The 23884-nt window shown below is 34.3% G+C and overlaps 1 protein-coding gene across 4 annotated transcripts in view; it reads right to left on the bottom strand.

The window, feature by feature from the left end:
• The window catches only part of IPO11 (importin 11), a 128516-nt gene that overhangs the window by 78932 nt on the left and 25700 nt on the right, over positions 1–23884 (bottom strand). For all 4 annotated transcript variants that reach the window (XR_011471166.1, XM_070412044.1, XM_070412046.1 and 1 more), the window contains exons 6-15: positions 21417–21549; positions 17256–17314; positions 16245–16293; positions 14578–14648; positions 12498–12690; positions 11672–11824; positions 10123–10166; positions 7772–7862; positions 4982–5029; positions 4087–4192 (exon numbers count right to left, since the gene is read on the bottom strand). Coding sequence is in view for 3 of the 4 variants with exons in the window: in XM_070412044.1 (XP_070268145.1) it covers positions 4087–4192; positions 4982–5029; positions 7772–7862; positions 10123–10166; positions 11672–11824; positions 12498–12690; positions 14578–14648; positions 16245–16293; positions 17256–17314; positions 21417–21549 (947 nt within the window). In the remaining variant the exon portion in view is untranslated. The remainder of the gene's footprint in view (positions 1–4086; positions 4193–4981; positions 5030–7771; positions 7863–10122; positions 10167–11671; positions 11825–12497; positions 12691–14577; positions 14649–16244; positions 16294–17255; positions 17315–21416; positions 21550–23884) is intronic.

The raw sequence follows: 23884 nt of genomic DNA, 5'->3' as shown, positions 1-23884 counted from the left end.
GCATATTTCATCGTTTAAATATAAAATAGTATAATATAAAGCAACCTACATTCTTATGCAAAAGATTTAAAGCTACTTCTAAATGTACCTCAGTACAAATCCTAATAATAAAGCACTGGTTAAAAAATTTAAAACTTCTTAGGCAGATATACTATAAATCTGATTATTTTGTTTTAAAGAACTATAACCTAGATATGGACATAAAAAACATGTCTGGGGATTTCAAGATGGCGACAGAGTAGGTGGGTCTTTCTTTGTACCTCCTCCCAGAACCAAAGTGGAAATAAAACTAAACTGGGTAACATTTAGCCTGAATTACCAACTGAAGACTAGCTGAAGAGGAGACTTTTAACAAGGAAGGGCAGAAAGCAACTAGAGACTGGTAGGAAGGGCGGGATCATGAGAGGAGCATGAGTATATGGAACAGACTGACCAATGTCAGAATGGAGAGGGCGACTATATAAAGGAAGGTGAAGATATTAGCTAAAGAACATATATGCATAGCCCATGGACACAGACAATAGTGTGGAGAGGGCCAAAGTAAGGGGGACAGGGACTGGATATAAGTGGCAAAGGGGGGAAAGATGGGGAATATTTGCAATAGTGTCAACAATATAAAATTTAAAAAATATATAAGGTGTCCCAAAAAATATAAACACTCTTTTAACAACTGATAACTCGCTTAATTTTGAAAATGAAGTGTATATTAATGACTTTATAATCATTCAAAGTGTGTATATCAGCTGATAATTCACTTAATTTTGAAAATGAACTATATGTTAATAAACATTGACTTTATAAATCATTAAAAGTGTCTATACATTTTTGTGGGGACACCCTGTACAATTAAAAACAAAAAACAAGTCCATTTCTGTTCCTCAAGCAACCAAAAACAGTTATTTCAAATAGGCATAACTAGCTAATATCCCAAACCCTAAGAATAGTGAAGCCCAATGAGTAATAAAGGTGCTCCTGTATTCAGTTTTTCAATTCCAATTCTGTTAATCACCTAAATATCATATTTCTAAAAATGTGAGAGATTTCTAGGCTTATAGGAAATATTATATAAATTTAACATTGATTTCAGCTAAACTCTTTAATTTTGTTAATGGTGTTCCACTACAGAATTTGACTCAGATTATCAAAAAATAATGATTTATATTTTAAAAGCTGTAGAACATTTGCAGTAACATGTACATACATTTATTTTCTGTGGTTATCTTTGCCAAAGGATATGACAGTCTTTAGGCAGTGATAAAAATCACAAAGCTATAATTATAATCAACTGCATCTAAGAATTTCATCCACAAAGTCTCTTCTTGATAGTATAATAAATTATAGTTACAAAATATTTACTTCTGGGTGTAAATGGAAAAAGTGAATGAATATATCACATTTTTAAGAAAATTACAATCTTATAAAATGATCAATCACATAGAATTACTCATCAAAGATGCAAAATGTGTAAGTATCCCTGCCCTCAAAACTTTATCATACACCTAAAAGAATTAAAGAATGCAAAGCTCTATACTAAAATTTCAGAAAAGACAAAGAGAACACTGGGAAGAGGGAGATGAGATTTGAACAGATTTTAAGATATAGAGTATTCTGGGCAAAAAGCTGGAAAAAAAATGCCAATTCAATGGATATGAACTGTTTAAAGAAAGTTAGAGGTGGAAGTAAACAACACTTTTATAGAGTTAATGAAGGAACCACAGAACCATCAAATTTGGACTGATATCTTTAAGATTACCACATTCAACATTCTATTTCAGATAAAAAGAATGAAATTTTGAAAAATGAAATTGCAAGATCACAGTCACTTCTGGACAGAATTAAGATTAGGGGTCAGCCTGGCCAGTGTTGTTCAGTGGTTGAGCATCAACCTGTGAACCAGGAGGTCACGGTTTGATTCCTGGTCAAGGCACATGCCTGGGTTGCAGGCTCTATCCCCAGTGTGAGGTGTGCAGGAGACAGCCAATCAATGATTCTCTCTCATCACTGATGTTTCTATCCCTCTCTCCCTCTCCTGTCCTCTCTCTGAAATCAATAAAAACATACTTAAAATATAAAAAGATTAGGGGTCAGTTTGTTCCTCAAAGTGTGGTCCTTGGACCAGCAGCATCATTATCCTGGAAGCATGATAGAATCACACAAACTGACCCATATCTCAACCCATAAGCTAAACCAAAACCTGAATATTTAACAAGATCATCAGATGATCCTTATACACATTAACGTTTGAGAAACACTGATCCATATCAGCTCTGACCCAAAAGAAATAGAATGCAAGCCAGTGTGTAATTTTTGGTACCACACTAAAATAAGTAAAAAGAAAGAAGTGAAATTTTTTAGTATTTTTATCTCAATACATCTGAAATATCATTTCAACATGTAATCAATACATATTTTATATTGGTACAGTATTTAATTTTTAGTTAATTAAAATTAATTTCCTCAATTGCACTAAGTACATTTCAAGTCCTCAATAGCCACATATACTAACTACTGTACTGGACAGGACAGGTCTAGACTAAATAGCCTCTAGGGTGTAAGGACAATCAAACTTCACATTTGTCTCCCTGCTGAAGACTTTTTCTCTCTATCAAAGGCTCACTAGCTCCCTGAGAGTAGAATCACAATCCATCTTATTCACCATTGGCTCTACAGGAAATGGCAAGTTCCAAATGTTGAAAATATTTGTTGCCCTCGCCAGTTTGGCTCAGTGGATAGAGCATCGGCCTGGGGACTGAAGGGTCCTGGATTCAATTCCAGTCAAGGGCACATGCCCGGGTTGCAGGCTCAATCTGCAGTAGAGGGTGTGCAGGAGGCAGCAGATCAATGATTCTCTTTCATCACTGATGTTTCTCTCTTTCTCTCCCTCTCCCTTCCTCTCTGAAATCAATAATATATATATTATTTAATCAATAATATAATCAATAATATATTTCTTTATATATCTATTAAAAAATATTTGTTGACTGAATAAATGATTGAATAATTGAATGAATGAATAAGTAGCTACTTACTGATCAAAATTACTTTTAAAGTATCTCCAGATCTATAATTTTATGGGTGTAAATATTCATAAAATGATCCATATATGGATGGCCTTCTTATTCACTCATTAATGTAGTCAAGAAATGTTAACTGACCTATAACTATATTCTAGACATTCTCATGGGCACTACATCTACAAAAATAAATAACCAAACTGAACATTTCAAAACAAGAAAAAAGTCTCTTGCAATCTTTTCTTAAGCCTATAATATTAAGCTGAGAAAAAAATTATAAAAACTATATAAGACCGCTTACCTTCAAATTTACTCACTCAGTACCCAAAATTAAAATAATTAGGCAAATACTTAAATGTGTCCAAATGCATTTTGCCATTGTATCTTCACATCCTACTGTACCCTCTCCCAAGACTTGTAGCATGCTTTGTGTGATCTCATCCTTTCCTTCTAACTTTCGTTAGACTACTTCTGACACTAGACCTACCCCTTTGCTAGGTCTCCAAATGATTTCCTTTCATACACATTTTCTTCCTATAATTCGGAGACCTCCAGTTCCCTAAACTTTGCTTAAAATTTCATCTTTTCTATACAATCTATCTTATCTAATATCAAATACTTCATAAATACTGCAATTCACATTTGAAATAAAAAAACATAATAACAAACTGTTTTGCTTGTACATAAGGTTACAAGTCTTATTCCATTCTACACTAGACACTATCAGCTAAGTCATACCATGACTTTTTTTTTTTTTTTTAAATATATATTTTATTGATTTTTCTACAGAGAGGAAGGGAGAGGGATAGAGAGTAAGAAACATCGATGAGAGAGAAACATCGATCAGCTGCCTCTTGCACACCCCCTACTGGGGATGTGCCCGCAACCAAGGTACATGCCCTTGACCGGAATCGAACCTGGGACCCTTCAGTCCGCAGGCCGATGCTCTATCCACTGAGCCAAACCGGTTAGGGCAATACCATGACTTTTTTAAAGCAAATTTTCTGCTTTATCTTCATGAGAAAATCACTATGGTAAAATAAGTGTATAATGAACACAGTTTTATACTTGCCTATTGTGAGTGACTTGTAATTCTGGAAGAAGCTGGTTTTTAAACCACTGATCAAAATCAACACTGTCAAACAGCTCAAAAGCCGCTAATCCAACAGCATTATACACTAAGGAGAAGATTTAAGAAAAAAATTTAAATATCAGATACTGAGCCAAATGCAAGTGCCCTTAGAAGAAACTTAGTGTTAGGAACTACTTGGAAACATGTGATGTGTTAATAAAGGGAAATGTAAAATATGTTAATCATAAAAATTATGTAAATAGTCATTTTAGAAACATTAAGCATTAAGTTACTTTATTCTCTGTTTTTCCTAAATAGTCCTAGTGCTTTCAAACAGAAAATTACACTTATTTTAAAATATTTAAGTCAAAGTATAAAAATTATAAAAGAGCATCTGCTTCCAAATGAGTACCAATGTTTTATGATCTGATCCCTACTTACTCTTTCTCCAGTCTCATCTCTCACAAACCCCTTAACTTCTATGTTTCAATTAAGCTGAAATACTCCCAGTTCAAAACATAACTGTGCTCGCTCCTTTTCCCTTTTGTACATGCTCCTGCTTCTGCCTGTACAGTTTTCCCACACCACTCTCTCCTCTACTAACTCCCACTTATTCTTGTGTTCTCATATTACACTTCTTTAGGGGTCTTTTGCAATACACACCAAAACTACCTGTGTTTTTTTCACAGTACTACCTGACTATCACCTACTTTAGCATTAACCAACTGGCACTATCTTATAATCAGTTGTCTGCTTGCTTGGTTATCTCCCCACCAGATAGTTACAATATTTTAGGTACCCTTATATCCTAACTCCCAGCATAACACCTGCCACAAAACAGACATATTATCTACTGAAGAAAGAAATGTTTCTAAACCACTTCAGTTTAACATACCAGCATCTTTGATTAATAGTGCATTCATATCTTCCAGATTAGTGGGCCCTGAAAAAATAAGTATCAGTAAAAGTAAATAAAATTAGTTATTAATAAATATTTTATTTAAACTCAATTTGTTAGTTTCTTGATTCAGTTAAGCACAATATATTTTATAATATTAAATATACATACAGGTGTTTAGGGAAAGTCGAAGTTTTGTTATCATCACCATTAGAGAACACAGGTACATGTAAGGCCACATTGCAATTTAAAAAACACATAACATATAACATTTATAAAATTTTATATCAAGCAACAATGCAGAAAAATATATGCCACACATTGCTAACTATTGTATTATACCCTGATTATATAAGAAAATTCTTAAATTTAAAAAATATGAGTCTCCTCCCCCGAAAAAAGAACAAGAATGGGAAATCCACACAGTACACTCTAAACCAGGGGTCCTCAAACTTTTTAAACAGGGGGCCAGTTCACTGTCCCTCAGACCACTGGAGGGCCGGACTATAGTTTAAAAAAAAACTATGAACAAATTCCTATGCACACTGCATATATCTTATTTTGAAGTAAAAAAACCAAAACGGGAACAAATACAATATTTGTATTTGCATGTGGCCCGCGGACCGTAGTTTGAGGACCCCTGCGAGTCTAAACATTAAAAAAAAAAAAACAGGTTATGAAAGTCACAATAAAATTAAAAGTTCAAATGTGAAACTTTAGAATATAAAGTTGGCAGTCAATGTAATACCATCCAGAAAAGAGAATACCATGGTAAAGACATGAAAAACACAGTTTACTTAAGTACATTTCTTCAGAATAGCAAGATTCCTAACAAGTTTATCAAAGCACTTTTCTGCTCTTAAATATGAATTCTTAAGCTCACTAGTCTAATAAGATACAATAAATACTGCCCTAAATAATCAGATTAGTCCAGAACTAGAAAAAGAACTAAACTCTGAAATCACTTGAAAACCTTACCAGCATCCAGCAACTTATTAGAGTGTAACTTAAATAGATTATCCACTTCCCTTCAGTGATTTAAAAAAATAAAATGGATAGGAGAAAACAGAAATAATGTTCCAAGCTCAACAGAAAAGGTAACTGAAGCGATATAAATGTTATCGAATTTCAAAATCTGTAATCCTGCATTAAGAAATTAGTAAATAACTGTACATTAGATATCAAAATATATTTTCATTTTCATATGAAAACACAATTAACACTCAAATTATTTTTAAAAATTACCACAGTAAAACTTGGCTGATAGCTCATTTTTCCCTCAGTTTATAATTTAAGCAGAAACACTCTATTAATTTTTGGGGGGTAACTAAAGGCTAAAAAGTGAGCTATCCTCTAACTACTACAAACAAGATCAGGAATCTCCTTCCCTACAGAGATTACCTTGTTGTTATTTCCTGACATCACCATTTACTCAGTCCTTGATCCCTTACAATGTGATTCCTAGCCCAACCAATCAAATAATCTATTGTCTCAAAGAATCTGCTGCCTTCTTTCCTCTAACAGCAATGGACACTTCTGACATGCTCTTCTCCAGGATTTACCCTCATCCTTCTCTTTTTATCTCTGCGATAGTTTCTAACCCAGCTTTGATGCAGGGCCTCCATGTCCTCATATTCCTAAAGATGAAAGCCTCAGGTTCTGTCCCTGAACCTATTTTCTTCTCCCAAAGTTCCTTATATACAGTCCAAAAGGAAAGCTCTATCTCTAACCACTACTAAAAGCTGCTTTTCCTGTCATTAAGACTCTAACATTCAGGATCATTTCTGATCACTTTCCTTTGGCTAGTATAGTCAATTAGCTGCCAAAAGTCAATGGATAAACAAATAGTTACTGAGTGTGCCAGGCACTGGGAATAATGTGTGAACAAAACAGATGTGATCGATGCCCCCTCCCTGAATGTAGAACATAGCAGAAAAGTCAAAAATGGTAAATCCCTGTTAATAGTTAAATAATTAATTTCTCATGTACAAAGTATAATGATAAAAATTTCATCACTTTTTAAAAATGTTTTTATTGTTGACACTATTACAGATGTCCCCCATTTCCCTCTCCCCTCCCCTTTGCCCACCTCCACCAGCCCCTGCCACCCCTCCCCCAGCTTTTACTACTCTGTTGTCTGTGTCCATGGGCTATGTGTGCTCTTTGGCTACTCTCTTCCCCTTCTTTTATCCAGTCATACCCCCCACCCCGGCCCCCACTCCCCTCTGACCTCTGTCAGACTGTTCCATACATCCATGCCTCTGGTTCTATTTTGTTATCAGTTTATTTTGTTCATTAGATTCCACATATAAGTGAGATCATATGGCATTTGTCTTTCTCTGACTGGCTTATTTCACTTAGTCTATAATCTCCAGGTCTCATCATTCTCTTTTAAATCCAATACCTTCTCCCAATTCCCACGGCCACCATTCTGAGGCTAACATTTATTATTTTAACCTTTTCTCACACTACTTGTCACAACATGCTTCAAATGGACTATTTCCCCAAGCAATAAACTTAATTGCCTGCAATTTTGCTTTTGTTGTTAGGTTTACAATAGCAAAATCTATCATATTCAAGGCCTATCCAAGGCCTCCTTTTGTGAATTGTCCACACTTGTTCTCTATCCCAGAGACCACCCTTCAGAAAAGAACACATTTGGTTTTTCTCAAGTTCCTATCTTTATATGACTTAGGAAATTAGGCACTGCACATAGTAGGTACTCGCAAACTATTTTAATTAAACATTAACCAATAGATATATCAAAGTATCAAAAGTATACCTCACCTTGAAGTCTTTGCATCATTTCTAGAAGTACAGGAGTAAGAGTCTGATTATATTCATGGAATATATCTATAAATAGTACTTCAGTGCAAGGCTGAAGAGGAAAAAATTTTTTAACAAAAACAATGGTATATTAAACTGATTAATTCTAAAATAAAGCAAAGAGTAGTCATTCTTAAGATCCTAAACCTCTCAGTGGTTTCCAATTCTTAGTGTTTCTTTAAAAAAGTAGATTAATATTTTTTATAATTTATAATTTATAAATTATAATAATTCATAACATATAGAAAGTTTATTTCACTATTTCAATCATTTAGCAGTATGCACTCAAAAATATAAAACTACACAGAGGAAATAATTTACATTTGTAATTAATAATCTTTAAATTAAAAAAGTAATCTGGAGCCACATTAAAGATTCAGTACTATAAAATGACTGTACAGGAATTAATGTATTATAAATTATATATTTTCTTAACAATGGCATAAACCAACAATTCATGAGTTCAATTCACCAGAGTAGTATTTCTTTAAATACAAACGTTAGCAGAAGTCACAGTGTTAGCTACATAATATGAATGATTCATTTTGATTCTTAAAGTACTAAATCACTAGATGTTTCATAAGATGAGAAAATTATAATTAAATGTTGACAGCATTGTGCTTTATGTTAAAGAATCACACACACATATAAACACTAAAATGACAGATGGAATGAGTGTCATCTCAGATATTTGCTTCAAAATAATCCAATTGGGGAGGGAAGATGTATTTATATGAAACAAGTCTATCCATGAGTTGGATAACTGATAAACTAGGTTTTGGACTCAGAGGGTTCATAATATTATACTATATTTTAATATGAATTTTTTCTTAAAAGAAAGTTTAAGTAATATTAAAGCAGAAAATTATTTAAAATATTTGAAAGCACTAGCTAGGCCTGGCCAGATAGCTCAATTGGTTAGAGCATTGCCCTGATATGACAAGGTTTTGGTTTCGATCTCCAATCACGGCTCATTCAAGAACTAAAATAAATGAATGCATAAATACGTGAAACAACAAATCGACATTTCTCCCTTCCTTTCTTTAAAATAAGTAAATAAAATTTTTAAAAAATTTTAAAGCACTAATAATTTGTCTGATTTACAATCTTTGTAATTTTCTATGTAAGTTTATGAAACTAATACAATATACATTTTTAGAAAAATAACTGGAAATTATGTAAACACAAGTCTTTATAATAAGAATAGTTCAAAGACCACATTAGATAAATTTTCCTCAAATGTTGGCCATATCAATAAATTTATGTTTAACTTTTTTTAATGGATTTCAATGAGGAAGGAGAGGGAGAGAGAGAAAAACATCAATGATTAGAGAGAATCATCAATTGGCTGCCTCCTGCACATCCACACATGGGTATTGAGCCCAAACCTGGACATGTGCCCTGACCAGGAATCAAACCATAACCTCCTGCTTAATAGATTGATGTTCAACCACTGAGCCACACTGGCCAGGCAATAAATGCATGTTTAAAAAGCATTCTATAACTAAAAGCAATGGACTGGTCTCTGAAATCAATTACACCAGATGGTAAGAGAAATAACATACCAACAGAAGTTTTACAATTACTGAAATACTTCAGAGGAAATATAAAATGATTATAGCCAAAAAAAGATAGCTTTCACTTTAAAAAAGACCTCGTAATTCTGCCATGACAACTATTTCCCAATCAATCTGACTGCAAAGTGAAGAAAAATTAAGTTTGCATACTGCCAATTTAACCAAAAATAGATTTTTCAGATTAAAGTTCATCACTTTACTAAGTACTTTCTTCTTGTTGTCAGTGAGAAACAGCTCTTCCATGAGAGCTCAAGAAAAGCTATCAAGGATGCAGATTGTGATGTGGCAAGGCGGTTTATTTATGATGTAATATCAACAGAGTTCGCCTCCTGGCTTCCCAATGTCCCATCTCTCTCCGTCCAGCCATGGAAAAAGTCCAAGCTCGTCTTCAACAAGGCAAAGGCAGTCCCCAGGTTTCTGTTTCAAATTCCTTGGGAGCCCCAGGTGGCTATTAGATCCACATGGTTGAGGCACTCCTTTGATTTTGTACCACAAATAAAGCTTGACACCAAATCTCATCCTCTCTGTGAGTCCCTGGAAATGCTTTTCTTTGTGACATCACAAAAACCCCATTCCCACCAGCAACACTCTCAAATATAGATTATTATAATTATGAATACCTTCTTATCTGTCCCACTTAATGCTTGGAATCTTCAAAAAAGTTTCGTTCTCTACTACCAGTTAATAGAAGTATTAAGCTTTTCCCTATCAATTTTTCTTTCAATCAACACTTACCCTCAAACTGTATTTCCAAGAATCCCCTCCTGTTTCTTCCACTGCTGCAATTAAAATATGACAAATAATGCTCTCCAGAAATGCAATAATGATGTTTCAAAAATCTCAGTTTGGAAAACAAAGATTTTAAATAATACGAGTTTAATATTTCTGTGAATTGTTTTAAACATAACACTGAAAGCAAACCCTTGGGGACACAAGGTCTAACAGATTTCTTTACTAGAAGCTACAGATTATATCTGTGTACATTACAGTCACCTATCAAGTGCTTTCATCCATAAGTATTCTCTCACTTTCATTAAAATTCTGGCTCTGGCCAGTTTGGCTCAGTGAAGAGAGCATCGGCCTGTGAACTGAAGGGTCCCAGGTTCAATTCCGGTCAAGGGCACGTGCCTGGGTGTGGGCTCGATCCCCAGTGGGGGACTTGCAGGAGGCAGCCAATCAATGATTCTCTCTCATCATGGACGTTTCTATCTCTCTCTCCCTCTTCCTTCCTCTCTGAAATCAATAAAAATATATTTTAAAAAATTCTGTACAGAGGAAAGCTCAAAGTACTTTTCCCTTCCAGAATATCTAATATCACCTGATAAACTATCACTACAACCCTAAGAATCATTTCATTTGGTACAATAATCATGTTTTACAAGTAAAAAGAATTAGTGATATTTTCCATAAATGTCCTACATTTAAAGTAAAATACTTCAGGGACTTTAAAAAATATGGGGATTCAGTGTTACATGTTATAATATTATATATTGTACATAAAAAAGGCAATATGAAACATTAAGATTTTAGCTAAGAGAAAAGGCAAAAACAAAAAGGAATGCACTGTACAGTGTAGTCATATTTTTATGAACTAAAATTGTTTTAAATGACAAAGAAAGTCTTCCAAAATGTTTAAGACATTCTTAAAATATTAGGAAACTTATGTGTATAACTACACAAAGGCACTCAGCCAAAGAGATCAGTAGAGGCTAAAATCTAGCCTATGTCTGACCATAACTAAAGTAATTCACACATAGATACTTGATTAAGTACTCAATTCCTCGATTTTCTAAGCAAGGATCTTGACAGATTTATCCTCTTGATCTACTATTAAAATTCAAACAGACAAAAAGATCTATAAATTTCACATTGTAATAACTTTGATGATCAAAAATATTTTAATCATCAAAAAACTAATTTAAAATTAAAATTTAAATAGGTAACCTATTCAGCAATTCAGAAATTTTCATCTCCAAATTTCTTTCTGGAGTAAATATTTCTAAAAAAAATAATGGAATGAATCACAAAGGAGAAACTGACAGGCAGTTAATTTTATATTTTGTTTCAAACTACATGATACATCCATAATACCTAAAAATTTAAAAACTCTCTTTCTGGAGAAAAATTCTATATATTTGAACAACTCATTCATTAAAAACCAAGACTCTCAGATCAAAAGTGGTATACAGTATTAAAAAACAATCTATACCTATAATTAAATAGATGGTATCTACTTATGAAAAGGGGAGAAAAGCCATGGGAAAACTAAAGAACTGATTCTTACTAAAGCCTTCTGGGTCTTCTTCCCACATTGTCAATTCTTCTTCAGTTAACAGAAAATAATGAGAGACTAATCTTCTACAAATCTCTGTCAAAGTGGGATATGTGAAGAATGCCATCTTAATCTTATGAGCTTCAAGGGTTTCAGGGCTGCTATCTAGAAAAATAAATTTCCAAGTTAATTGTACAGACAAAATTCTACCCAAGTAGGATTATATACCAAATTTTAAAATACACCCTTAGGGGAAAAGATACAGTGGTATATAAATTTTCATTTTCATTATGGACAAACCACAAAGACACTCTTTCTTCTGTTCACACGAGTCTTCCTTCTTGTTACCACTATAGCTTGTGCACTATCATGCTATATTATCACACCACACTGAAGTGACTTGTTTCTCACTCTCCCCTACAAGATTTCCTCATCTTGGTACACATACACATGATGAATTCTAAGTAATATAACATATAGCATAGCCTATCTGGAAGCAACCTCTTATAAAATAAAGTCAGAGAAAATTTTTAATTATACTAATAAATACAGCCTACAACATGAGCTGCAGTGGTTACTGTAGTACTTTAATCTTAAAGTCCCTGGGCTTCCACTGATCTTCTATTGTACTACAAAGACAGTTTACTAAATGCATTGTATGGTTTTTTTTAAAGCTGGCATTCACATAAGACTCTAATTCTTATCTCTATTTCATGTTGCAGCAACATTTTATTTTTCAGACTTCATAAATTCAAAGAAATTACATAAAAGTAGCATTTATTTCACACTTCAATTACAATAAGAAAATGAAAAAGTAAAACTACCTGTAAAGCATTACCTTCAAAATTTTTGGATGGCTTATAAGCATAATTTTTGACAATCATCTTAATCAGATTCATGCATTGGACAATGAATCGTTCAAATGTAACCCCTTCACCAACTTCTGTAAATACATAGCTTACAGAAAATTCCAGAGATCTCTGAATTAGAGGAGTAAATGAAAAGGGATGCTGATCCAAAAAGTCCAAAAGCTATAAAGAAAATTAAAATATATTTTTCCCAAATTAATATAGGCATATAATCATCCATAAGTACAACTCATGCAGTTTCACATGTAATATATATGTCGCACACATAATATACTTCCTGAGTTGCATCATATAATGTGGATTATATCAGATATCTCATAATTAGAACTTTCTATTATTTCTAGTATAGAGTTCAAAATAGGCCTAATTCATACTTAATTTGTTAATAATGGCTAAATATAAAAAAAATAATAATAATGGCTAAATATAATACAAAAGGAGTAAGTATATACAAAACAGGCCTTTAAAAAGTACAGTTAAGCCCTGACCTGTTTGGCTTAGTGGATAGAGCGTTGGCCTGTGGACTCAAGGGTCCCGGGTTCGATTCTGGTCAAGGGCATGTACCTTGGCTGCAGGCACATACCCAGTAGGGAGTGTGCAGGAGGCAGCTGATTGATGTTTCTCTCTCATCTATGTTTCTACCTCTCTATCCCTCTCCCTTCCTCTCTGTAAAAAATCAATAAAATATATTTTAAAAAAATAATAATAAAAAGTAGTTAGTCCTGACTTAAGATCATCAATACAGGTTCTGAGAAATAACAAATAACAAAACCCATTTTACCATAGGTTAACTGATAAAAACAAGAGTTAAGCTGCAGCATCTCATCATATAAATGAGACAACACTGAACAAAATGACATTATTCGAGGACTTGTTATAACAAATAAAAGCAAAAAAATTTTCCTGTGTTTCTTACATGAACTATATTTTGATGCATTAAATAGTTGATGAGGGAGATTTCTTCTTTATAGAAGAACTAGAGGCCCAGAGCACAAAATTTGCACATTGGTAGGGTCCCTAGAGGCTAGCGGCTGCTGGCCAAGTACTCCCTCCCTTCCCCTGGCCGGCCCCGCCCCCGGTCAAACTCCTGGTCAAACTCCCCATTGAGGGGACAATTTGCATACTATGCTTTTATTAGATAGGATTCCAGCTAATAAATGTAAAGGGAATCATAGAATGCCATCATTTTGTAACCCCTCATCAAACGAATCTAGGCCATGACCACCAATGGCTGCAAAAATCAATAAGGGAAAGACTCTGAGAAGCTTTATAATGGAATAGAGGTCCAGTGCACAAAATCTGAGCACTCAGGGAGGGGTGCCTCAGCCCAGATTTCGAGAGGGTGCAGGCCAGGCTGAGGGACCCCACTGGTGCACGATCGGGGCCGGGGAGGGATGCGGGAGGTTAGCCAGCAGTGGAGGGACAGTGGGAGGGCTCCAGGGCATGTCCGGCCCATCTCTCTCAATCCCTAACGGCCAGACCCCAGCAGCAAGCTAACCTGCCGGTCGGAGCATCCATCCCCTGGTGGTCAGTGTATGTCATAACAAGCGGTTGAGAAGCCTTAGCATATCATTAGCATATTATACTTTGGTTGAACGGACGACTGGACACTTAGCATATTAGGCTTTTATTATATAGGAGAGCTCAATAGATGTTCAATATGATGCTAATCAGTCATTTGACTTCCTAATATTATATTGCCTTCTACATTTTATCTACATCCTGCTCAGCTGCACTATCTTATCTCTGCTTTTTCCAATGGATCTGAGAATAATGAGCTTTAGAGGAATCAACTTCTCTAATATTTTATAAAAAATAGAGTTTTTACAACAAGGTGAGTCATTCAGTATAATTTATGGTATATAAATTTAATTATTATAGGCTTCAAGATAGAAAGGTGTTTTTCTCCTCAATTTTCCTATAAACAGAAAATAAGTCACTAAACACTAAAGTCAAAATGTATGATTACAAAAACATAAACTTTTCTTACTAAATGTTCATATGTATATTTTATTTGAAAAACACAATTAAGATAAAAAGAAAACTTACCACTTTAGTAAAAAGAATAATGGTCTTTTCCAGTTTATCTCTAAATACAGTATCTGTATCTACATTTCTACCTGTTAAAAATACATTTCAAATATTAGTACAAGTTTATAATCTATAAATTCACAACTAAGACAATGAATACACTTTTAGGAAAAATATTGTCATGTATTTTTAGGTATTTTGCATTAAGAATTCATTATTGTGCACTCTCGACTCTAAAAAACAAAGTTTTTATAAAGCAATACCAAGATTTGCACTTAAAAGACACAGTAATCCTCAGTGCTGTATTTCACAAAATTAATTCTAAAATACAAACTAAACCCATTTTAAAGTAAAGGGGTAACAATTTTATACATGAATCATGAGTCCCATTTTCAAGATCTAAATTAGTCATAGTTGAAATACTTGTGAAGCAGCATTAAGTAAAAGCAAAGCACTCAAAAATTAGCACATACTCATTATTTTTCCTATATCTCTAACCATTTTTTTCTGATAATTTCCCTGGCAAATAATAAATTTTTGTATATTCAGAATAATGTCAATCAGCCCATTAACTACTCTGCTCATCTAATTCTCTTCTGCTTCCCCCATGGAGTGGCCAAAAAAAACCCCACCATTTTTAGAAAAATAAACTACATTATATGAACTCTCTTATTCATCTTTGCATGCACAGTACCCAGAACAGTGACTGGCAATAGACTCAACAATGTTTTTACTAAACTGAAAAGACTGACATGAAAAAAATCAGTAACTCCCTAAAGTTGAGTACACTAAGATATCTTCTCAGGTTAGTAAGTCCTCAAAAATACACACATACAAGCCCTAGCCAGTTTGGCTGAGTGGATAGAGCATCGGATCGTGGACTTAAGGTCCCAAGTTTGACTCTGGTCAAGGGCACATACCTTAGTTGCAGGCTCAATCCCTGGCTCTGATCTGGGCACATGCGGGAGGCAACCAATCAATGTGTCTTTCTTACACAGATGTTTCTTTCTCTCTGTCTCTCCCCCTCCCTTCCACTCTCTCTAAAAATCAATGGAAAGTTATCCTCGGGTGAGGATTTACACCAACAAAAAAATACACATACAGGATATACATACCTGTGTGTGCATACAGGATATGTATACGTATGTGTGTGCATCCTAAGCAAAGATGCTTACAGTTATAGGGAAGAGAAAAGGATAACTAACAGACCACCAGTATAATACAACACAAATATAAATGATAAAATTATTTTTGTGGGGTAGTGGATTAGAAAGGGTCCTAAAGGTAAGCCAATGAAAGTAAATGAACAAGGGATTTACAAAATGAAAGTACAATTTAAGAAAATTTATATGTAAAATATACTAAAAGCAATAGAATCTTTAAGAAGTCTAAATAACATCTGCACAGAATCTACACAATGAATATCTATTAAATGTGTAAGTATTGTGGATGTCTGCAGTAGAAATACAGAAGGAATGAACACAGAATAGAATTTTTTTAAAAAGGTTTCCTCAATATAAGACAAGACTTGTGTATGAAAACAAAGCTGAGATTCCTATTTAACTTCAGAGAATTAATTATCAAGACACAAGATTTTAGCCTCTCTCCAGATTTGCAAGTGCAGAGCAGGAGCTATTAAGGAATAAGGATTCTACAGTAAAAAGTACTATCATGGAAGTACTTACTGCATTCCAGAAATTGTTTCAAACGGTCAAATATTCCATGTAAAAAACCCTAGAAAATAATTTTTTAAAGTGTCTCAATTTATTCTGTAATAAACATTTACCTTATGCTTTTTCAGGGATACTAAAACTTACCAAATCATCTTAAAAAGTTAAAATTAAGTAAGTAAAAAATACTCCACTATTAAAAACAAGTCTTATACAAGAAAGTATTACAGTAAGCCCCCCTTATCCAAAGGGATTAAGTCCTAAGACCCGACCCCCCAATGTATACCTAAAACCTCGGACAGTACAAAACCAATATGAAATGAAATAAAGTAAAATAAAATAAATAAAATAAAATAAAATAAAATGGCTGAGTAGACCCAAAGACCCAATTTTTGCAAAATTTTGCAAAAATTTGTGTACCTCCGCCCCCCCAAAGCAATCCACAGAAAGCAATACTTTAGCTGACCTAAACTCATATGTGAAAACTAATATTTTTGCATACAGAGAAGTAGATGACACTATAGTAATAATAAATATACATCACAACTTAGGCTTACCAATGAGGTTTTCCCCTCTAATATACATATTTCTTAATTGATTGGAAAGAGAATGTATAAGTGTTAAAAGGAGAAAAAAAATCATTTTAAATATACAAAAACAGACAAAGGAAAATATCAAGAATATAAATAACTACGACACAACTGGTATTATTATAGTAGCAATCAAATTCATAGTTCACTTGAATTGAGATTCAAATGAACACTCTCAATGTATCATGTCATCTTGAGAACTAACTTAGGCCTATTTCCTCTCCTTCATATAATAGCTGCTTTGATGTAGTGAAAACAAACCACAAGTCTAAAAGTATAATTAACACACAAAATGGTTTTAAAAAAACACTACCTTGTCATATAGTAAATACATTTAAATGAATGCTAAGTAAAAAGAACAGGCTTCAAAGTTTTCAGGATACTACTAAGCATTTTCACAAAGTAACACAAAAAATCAGTTACTTCTTCCACTTACCATCACCTCCATATTCTTATGAGGTTCCACAAATCCATTAACAGTTAACTTACGCAGAACTGAAAATGAAAAGTAAAATCAAGCTTTATTTGCATCTTATTTTTTCATATTTTATCCTACTAAAATCATGATCAGAATAAAAACTTAGAATCACAAAACCTCATCAAGCTTGGCAGCTATAGTCTTAACATTTAATAGTTACAGAAAAGTAACTTCTGGTCATTGCTTGCTTTGCTAAGTGGGAAAGATGGAACCAAAGCCAAGTTTTTACAATGCAAAAGTAGTGTTCTTCTCACCATAACTACTCATGCTTCTAAAACCATACTGCAAAATTTAGTTTAATTTCTATAATTGTTAGTGCTTCTCACCTGCAATAACTCCTATAGCAGTGATTGCGAACCTTTTGAGCTCGGCGTGTCAGCATTTTGAAAAATCCTAACTTAACTCTGGTGCTGTGTCACATATAGAAATTTTTTGATATTTGCAACCATAGTAAAACAAAGACTTATATTTTTGATATTTATTTTATATATTTAAATGCCATTTAACAAAGAAAAATCAACCAAAAAAATGAGTTAGTGTGTCATCTCTGACACGTGTGTCATCTCTGACACGTGTGTCATAGGTTCGCCATCACTGTCCTATAGGTTGAAATTGAGGTTACCTCTAATCCATAAACTTTAAACTATGCCTTAACAGTGATCAAAAAGTTTCATTGTTTTAAGCTACATTCATGAAAATATAGTATCTATAAAAAGGGATATGAAAATTAGGATATGAAAATTTCCTAATATGGAACAGACTATAGTGCTCAATTATAAGCATCACACTTTATGAGTAAACTGGTATACACAGGGAAACTAGAATGATAAAAGATCTGAAATCGGATCTAGATTTAAATAATAGCTCCAAATGTCTATAACTGTATTGTCTTAGGCAACTTTTCTAGAGCTCACATTCCTTATCTGTAAATTGTGGCTAATAAGTCCTACCACATAGGGTTACTAAAGAATTTAGTATCTACAAGTAGAACATGTAGCTCAAATAGTAACAATTGAATGGCAACATACAAGACTATAAAATTTAAAATCACTTTCAGAAAATAACTTTACAGACAGCATTACTATCTATGTAATTAAATAGTGTTCACGAGGTGAAGTCAAAAGGTAGTATATTAAAAATAGGTTTAGAATGCACCTGTCTACAAGACCAACAGTTTCATACATCATTTATCTCTTACTCAAAAGTTATTATCCCTAGCTGGTCTGGCTCAGTGGATAGAACGTTGGCCTATGGACTGAAGGGTCCTGGGTTCTATTCTGGTCTCAAGGGCACACGCCCGGGTTGCGGGCTCGATCCCCAGTCGGGGGCTTGCAAGAGGCAGCCAATCAATGGTTCTCTCATCATTGATGTTTCTATCTCTCTCTCCCTCTCCCTTCCTCTCTGAAATCAATAAAAATGTTTTTTAAAAAGTTACTACAGTAGGTCCTCGGGTTACATCGGAGATCCGTTCCGATGGCGCGATGTAACGCGATTTTCGCCGTAAGTCGGAACGTTCCCCACCTACATAAGCACCTACGTCACTCACATGGAGCACATACACAGCAGTAATGAAGTGAAACAGTAAAAAAAATTTTAAAGAAAGATAACAATTCTTGAACTTTACTTGTGGTAAATAAATAATAAAAAACATAAAGCACGTATGTACATACATCGAAATGACGGAACTTTTTTTTTTTATAAATAAATGGGAGTTGGTGATGAGTCCCACGTAACCCAAGGACTGTCTGTATATCATAATAGAAATAAATAGGGTTCAAACTCATCTCTTTATACCAGACACGCTCTTTCCCACCAAGACACCTTGGTCTATACTACGTGGGAGGGTCCTTTCTTTCTGCCTTCATTGCCTAGTTAACTTTGACTTTATGATTCTGACTCAAGCATCACTTTCTCATGCAAGTCTTTTCTGACCATATTATCAGTTATCATAACATCAGTAAGGCCCCTGTCACAGATGTCATTTTACATATATCTGTGTGGTCATTTTATTATTTCTGTCTCTCCAGTGCCAACCGCTGACCTATAAATCTGTTGAACGAAATAATGAATGTCTAAAAGATACTACATGCAAATAGGTGTAAACTTTGAGATTACATGTGAAAAAAACTCCATTCCTAAGACTTTAAGTTGTAACAAGATAGAGATTAATAGCTGGAGAGAATAAGTACTTTCAAGAAAAATGCTATGGATTTTTTTTTCTAGGTCAAATCCTTTAGAAATGCTAGTGTGTATCTAAGACCTTTAGATGGGGAGGTAATGAAAAGCTTAAAGCACGCTAATAAAGAGTAGAGCTATATCCTTTTTTCAGGAGTTAAGCTCTGAAATCAGTAAAGCAAAAAGAAGTCTACAGTCAAAAAAACTCATGAAAAATCTTTAATCATTAAATTCACAGTTTTGTTATACAACCTTATTATTGGTTTCTCGGACTCTTTCTGAATATGCATCTCTCTCTAAAGCCTTTGAATTTCTTCCTCAAGGATGTTGACAAAACCATCTGCACTCACTTGTAAAATCACCTGTACTGGATTTTACTTGTCAACAGTCCTTTAAAATCATTCGCTTTTGAGCACAAGGTTAGGTTTTGTGCATCTTCAGGTACTAGAGTGAGTATGATAAAAGGCCTTGTGAATAAAACAGAAGGATGCTAAATGAGCTCTAGTAAAAGAAAACTAAAGGCTGCTTGAGATCAAATTAAGAAACATAATCTAAAAGAGCCTCAGCAATCAGAACAGAAGGAGAGAGACTATAAGACAAAGAGTACAAGCCAAGTGAGTGTTTTAAAAAGGAAAGGAACCTCAGAATACATTCAAGATAAATAACTCAGCCCAGGGAAAGTAAAAATGGAGATTTATGCTAAGATTATGCTGTGTCTTGGCCAGGTGGCTCAGTTGGTTGTAGCGTCATCCCCTACACTAGCGGTTCTCAACCTGTGGGTCGCCACCCTTTGGGGGTCGAACGACCCTTTCACAGGGGTCACCTAAGACCATCGGAAAACACATAATTACATATTTTTTTTGTGATTAATCACTATGCTTTAATTATGTTCAATTTGTAACAATGAAAATACATCCTGCATATCAGATATTTACATTACAACTCATAACAGTAGCAAAATTACAGTTATGAAGTAGCAACAAAAATAATTTTATGGTTGGGGGTCACCACAACATGAGGAACTGTATTAAAGGGTCGCGGCATTAGGAAGGTTGCGAACCACTGCCCTACACCAAAAGGTTTCGAGTTTGGTTCCTGATCAGGGCACATAGCGGAGGCAACCAATCGATGTTTCTGTCTCACACTGATGTTTCTCTCCCTCTAAAAAAATCAATGAAAACATCCTCGAGTGAGGATTAAAAAAAGAGAGAATGCCCAGCATACGAAAACACAACCCAAGATGATACCCCATCAGATACCATCTAAAATCTAAGTGAGCCTGAGGTACAAATAAAAAAGATGGACCCTGAATTCTCGGGCAAAAGAGCTGAGAAATAGAGCTGAACTAAGCCTTGTGGACAGGAGAGGTAGCATGACAATATGGGTAGCAGCCCTTAACACTACATACATGAGAAATGTAAAGTAGAAGCAAAAGAAAGAAATATTTGAAAAGAATGTATTCTGAATCAAGAGATGACAGTAATGTAAATATAATATAACACTATTGTAGTTCTGGCTGGTGTGGCTAGGTGGTGAAAATGTTGGACTGCACACCAAAGGGTCGCAGGTTCTACTCCCAGTCAAGGACACGTACCTGGGTTGCAGGTTCAATCCCTGGCCCAGGTCAGGCACATTCAGGAGGCAACCAATTGATGTTTCTCTCTCACATCGCTGATTCTCTCTCCCCCTCTTTCTTTCCTCAGGTGAGGAAAAACAACAAAAACCCCAAAACATAAAACTATTGCACACTTTCATCAATTAGAGTAGGAAGAGTTATTCTCATAAAAGAAAGACAAACTAAAAATAATCCCTTGTCTCTAGGGGGAAAATTAACTCTTATTCTCTTGGTGAGACTAGCAATAGAAAAATCCATCCAGAAGAACTATTTGGTGACTATCCTGAGGTATGTCATTTCAAAAATGAACATATCAAGTTTAACAGCACCTTTCAATGACAGTAGAGTTCGTTCTAGTGAATTTAGAGCTGCAGCTTCATTGCCAGAAGAAACATGATGAAGGAATGTGTCTGTGTGGTGATTCCACAGAGAGCAGGCAAAATTATAAATTCCAGAAGCTAACTGCAAAGAAATATCAACAAATTTGTTCACATTATAGAAGTCAGTAATCAATTAGACCTACACAGTAATACATTTCAGTTTTTAAATTGAGCACACATTTTCAATGAGATTTGAAATAGTCAAGAGTCATTTATCACAAAGTTTCAAACTTTTAAAGCCAAAATGCATAGTAATAAATAGTTTACTTGGCTGCTATGAACATACACACACACACACACACACACACACACACACACCCTAAAATATTAGTTTCTTGAAACAATACTAAGCCTAATGCCTACAATGTAGTCTGATATATTCTACTTATACTTTTTATCTTCTGCTTATAGGTTTAAAACACTGATTTATGGACTGTCACTGAGTACATCAGATAAGTCAATATACTAAGAAATACAAAGGAGTCAAATATCTGTGTCCTGCCAGTTTTACCCATATTGCTTTTGAGCATTTAGAGCCAGGAACATACAAACCACACTGTGTGTCAGGCTGCTTTTCTAACATATACTGCTATTTAAAGCCCAAGTCTCAGACTGAGAAGCAGTTAGCCTCTGCCTCCCAGGTTGAAGCAGAACCAACTTCCAGTGGTATCTTCAGTTTTTTCCCACAAGGTCGAAGACCAATCTAGCTGAGCCTACATGGCCATTTTATTTAAATAAAAATCAGATGAAAGTGTATATGACTAGTTATTATTAGCATACTACATAAAAACAGAGGTTGCTGGTTTGATTCCCAGTCAGGGCACATAGGAATAAATAAAAATCAATAAAAACATGTTTTAAAAATTGCATAGCAAAGAATCTAAGAAAAAAATATCTAATAAGATAAGTAGGTCAAGAACTTAGCTCTATGCCAAGAAAACATAAAACCAGAAGTAATAAAACTAAATGTACAAAGGTCTTCTAGGAAAAAACAGATTAAAAATGCAAACATCTATATTGACATTATGCTATAAGATTTCCATCTCAAAACTTTAATGGTGCTTATATAGGTTAATCTAGAGTAATAAAGATTATAAATTCATGGAGTCATACAACTTTAGAACTGAAAGGAAATTTTAAAGAATCAAAGTTTAAGTGCCTTGCTCAAAATTCCAGAGCTGCTCAGTACAAAGAAACATTCTTCACTGGAAAATAGAGCTTCTCATAATTGTTAACCCATATCTCTAAAAACAAGTGAAATATAATGCTCTCAAAAGATCTTTAATCTTTTTTTAGGTTTGGATTACTTTATTTACCACAGGATATACCTTTGTGGGTTACACATGTCTAGATATTATTTGATTAATACATTCATAATTACATTAAAATTACTATTTGTACCTTAAATTTCCTTGCTTTCATAGACTTTGGATTGTCACTTTAATTGTACTTAATGTCAACTTTTTTAGATTCAGGTTTGTATGAAATTTTATAGAAAATGAATTCCTTTTTGTGTCAAATCAACCTCAATTTTGTTACTGCAAAACAATTTTCTCTCAACTGCTGATTTTGTAATTTGTCACCCCTGAAAAGAACTTAATTTAACATGGAAGGAAATCAGGATATAAAAACTGTTGGGACACACTGAGCAGCAGGTAGCAGTTTTAAGTACAAAGTGCACTACTTTGCAATAGCAACTAGCTTACTTTTTTGTCTATGTGTGAAAAACTAATTCAGTACAGTAGATGAAAACTATCTTGGCATTACAGTAAACATTTTTTAATATGTTTTTATTGATTTCAGAGAGAGTAAGGGAGAGGGAGACAGAAACATCAATGATGAGAGAATCATTGATCGGGGGCCTCCTGTTAGCCCCATCCTTGGAATCGTGCCCACAACCCAGACATGTGCCCTGACTGGAAATCGAACCGTGACCTCCTGGTTCATGGGTACTCAACCACTGAGCCACACCAGACAGGCTAAACATTTATTTAAAGAAAAGTTTTCCTGTATTTCAGATTACCAAAATATTAGAGGCTACTTTATTAACTAGCAAAATTGCTTTTTATAATATTTTCCCATATATACTACCTTCAATTAAACTACACATCTTGTACCCCAAGGCATCAGACAAGACTGCCCTCCTAATCTACACTATGTTCCATGTTTCCAGGTTCAGCTACTCCATTCCAAAATGAAAGGTTCTAAGCCAGTGGTTCTCAACCTTCCAAATGCCGAGACCTTTTAATACAGTTCCTCATGTTGTGGTGACCCCCAATTTCATTGTTACAAATTGAACATAATTAAAGCATAGTGATTAATCACAAAAACAATATGTAATTATATATGTGTTTTCCGATGGTCTTAGGCGACCCCTGTGAAAGGGTCGTTCGACCCCCAAAGGGTGGCGACCCACA

Source organism: Myotis yumanensis, unplaced genomic scaffold (genome assembly GCF_028538775.1).
Source record: "Myotis yumanensis isolate MYYU_CA2020_CCGP unplaced genomic scaffold, mMyoYum1.0.hap1 SCAF_4, whole genome shotgun sequence".
NCBI classification, from domain to species: domain Eukaryota; kingdom Metazoa; phylum Chordata; class Mammalia; order Chiroptera; family Vespertilionidae; genus Myotis; species Myotis yumanensis.
The sequence above is the reverse complement of the archived record's forward strand: the minus strand, read 5'-3'. Positions and strand labels throughout refer to the sequence as shown.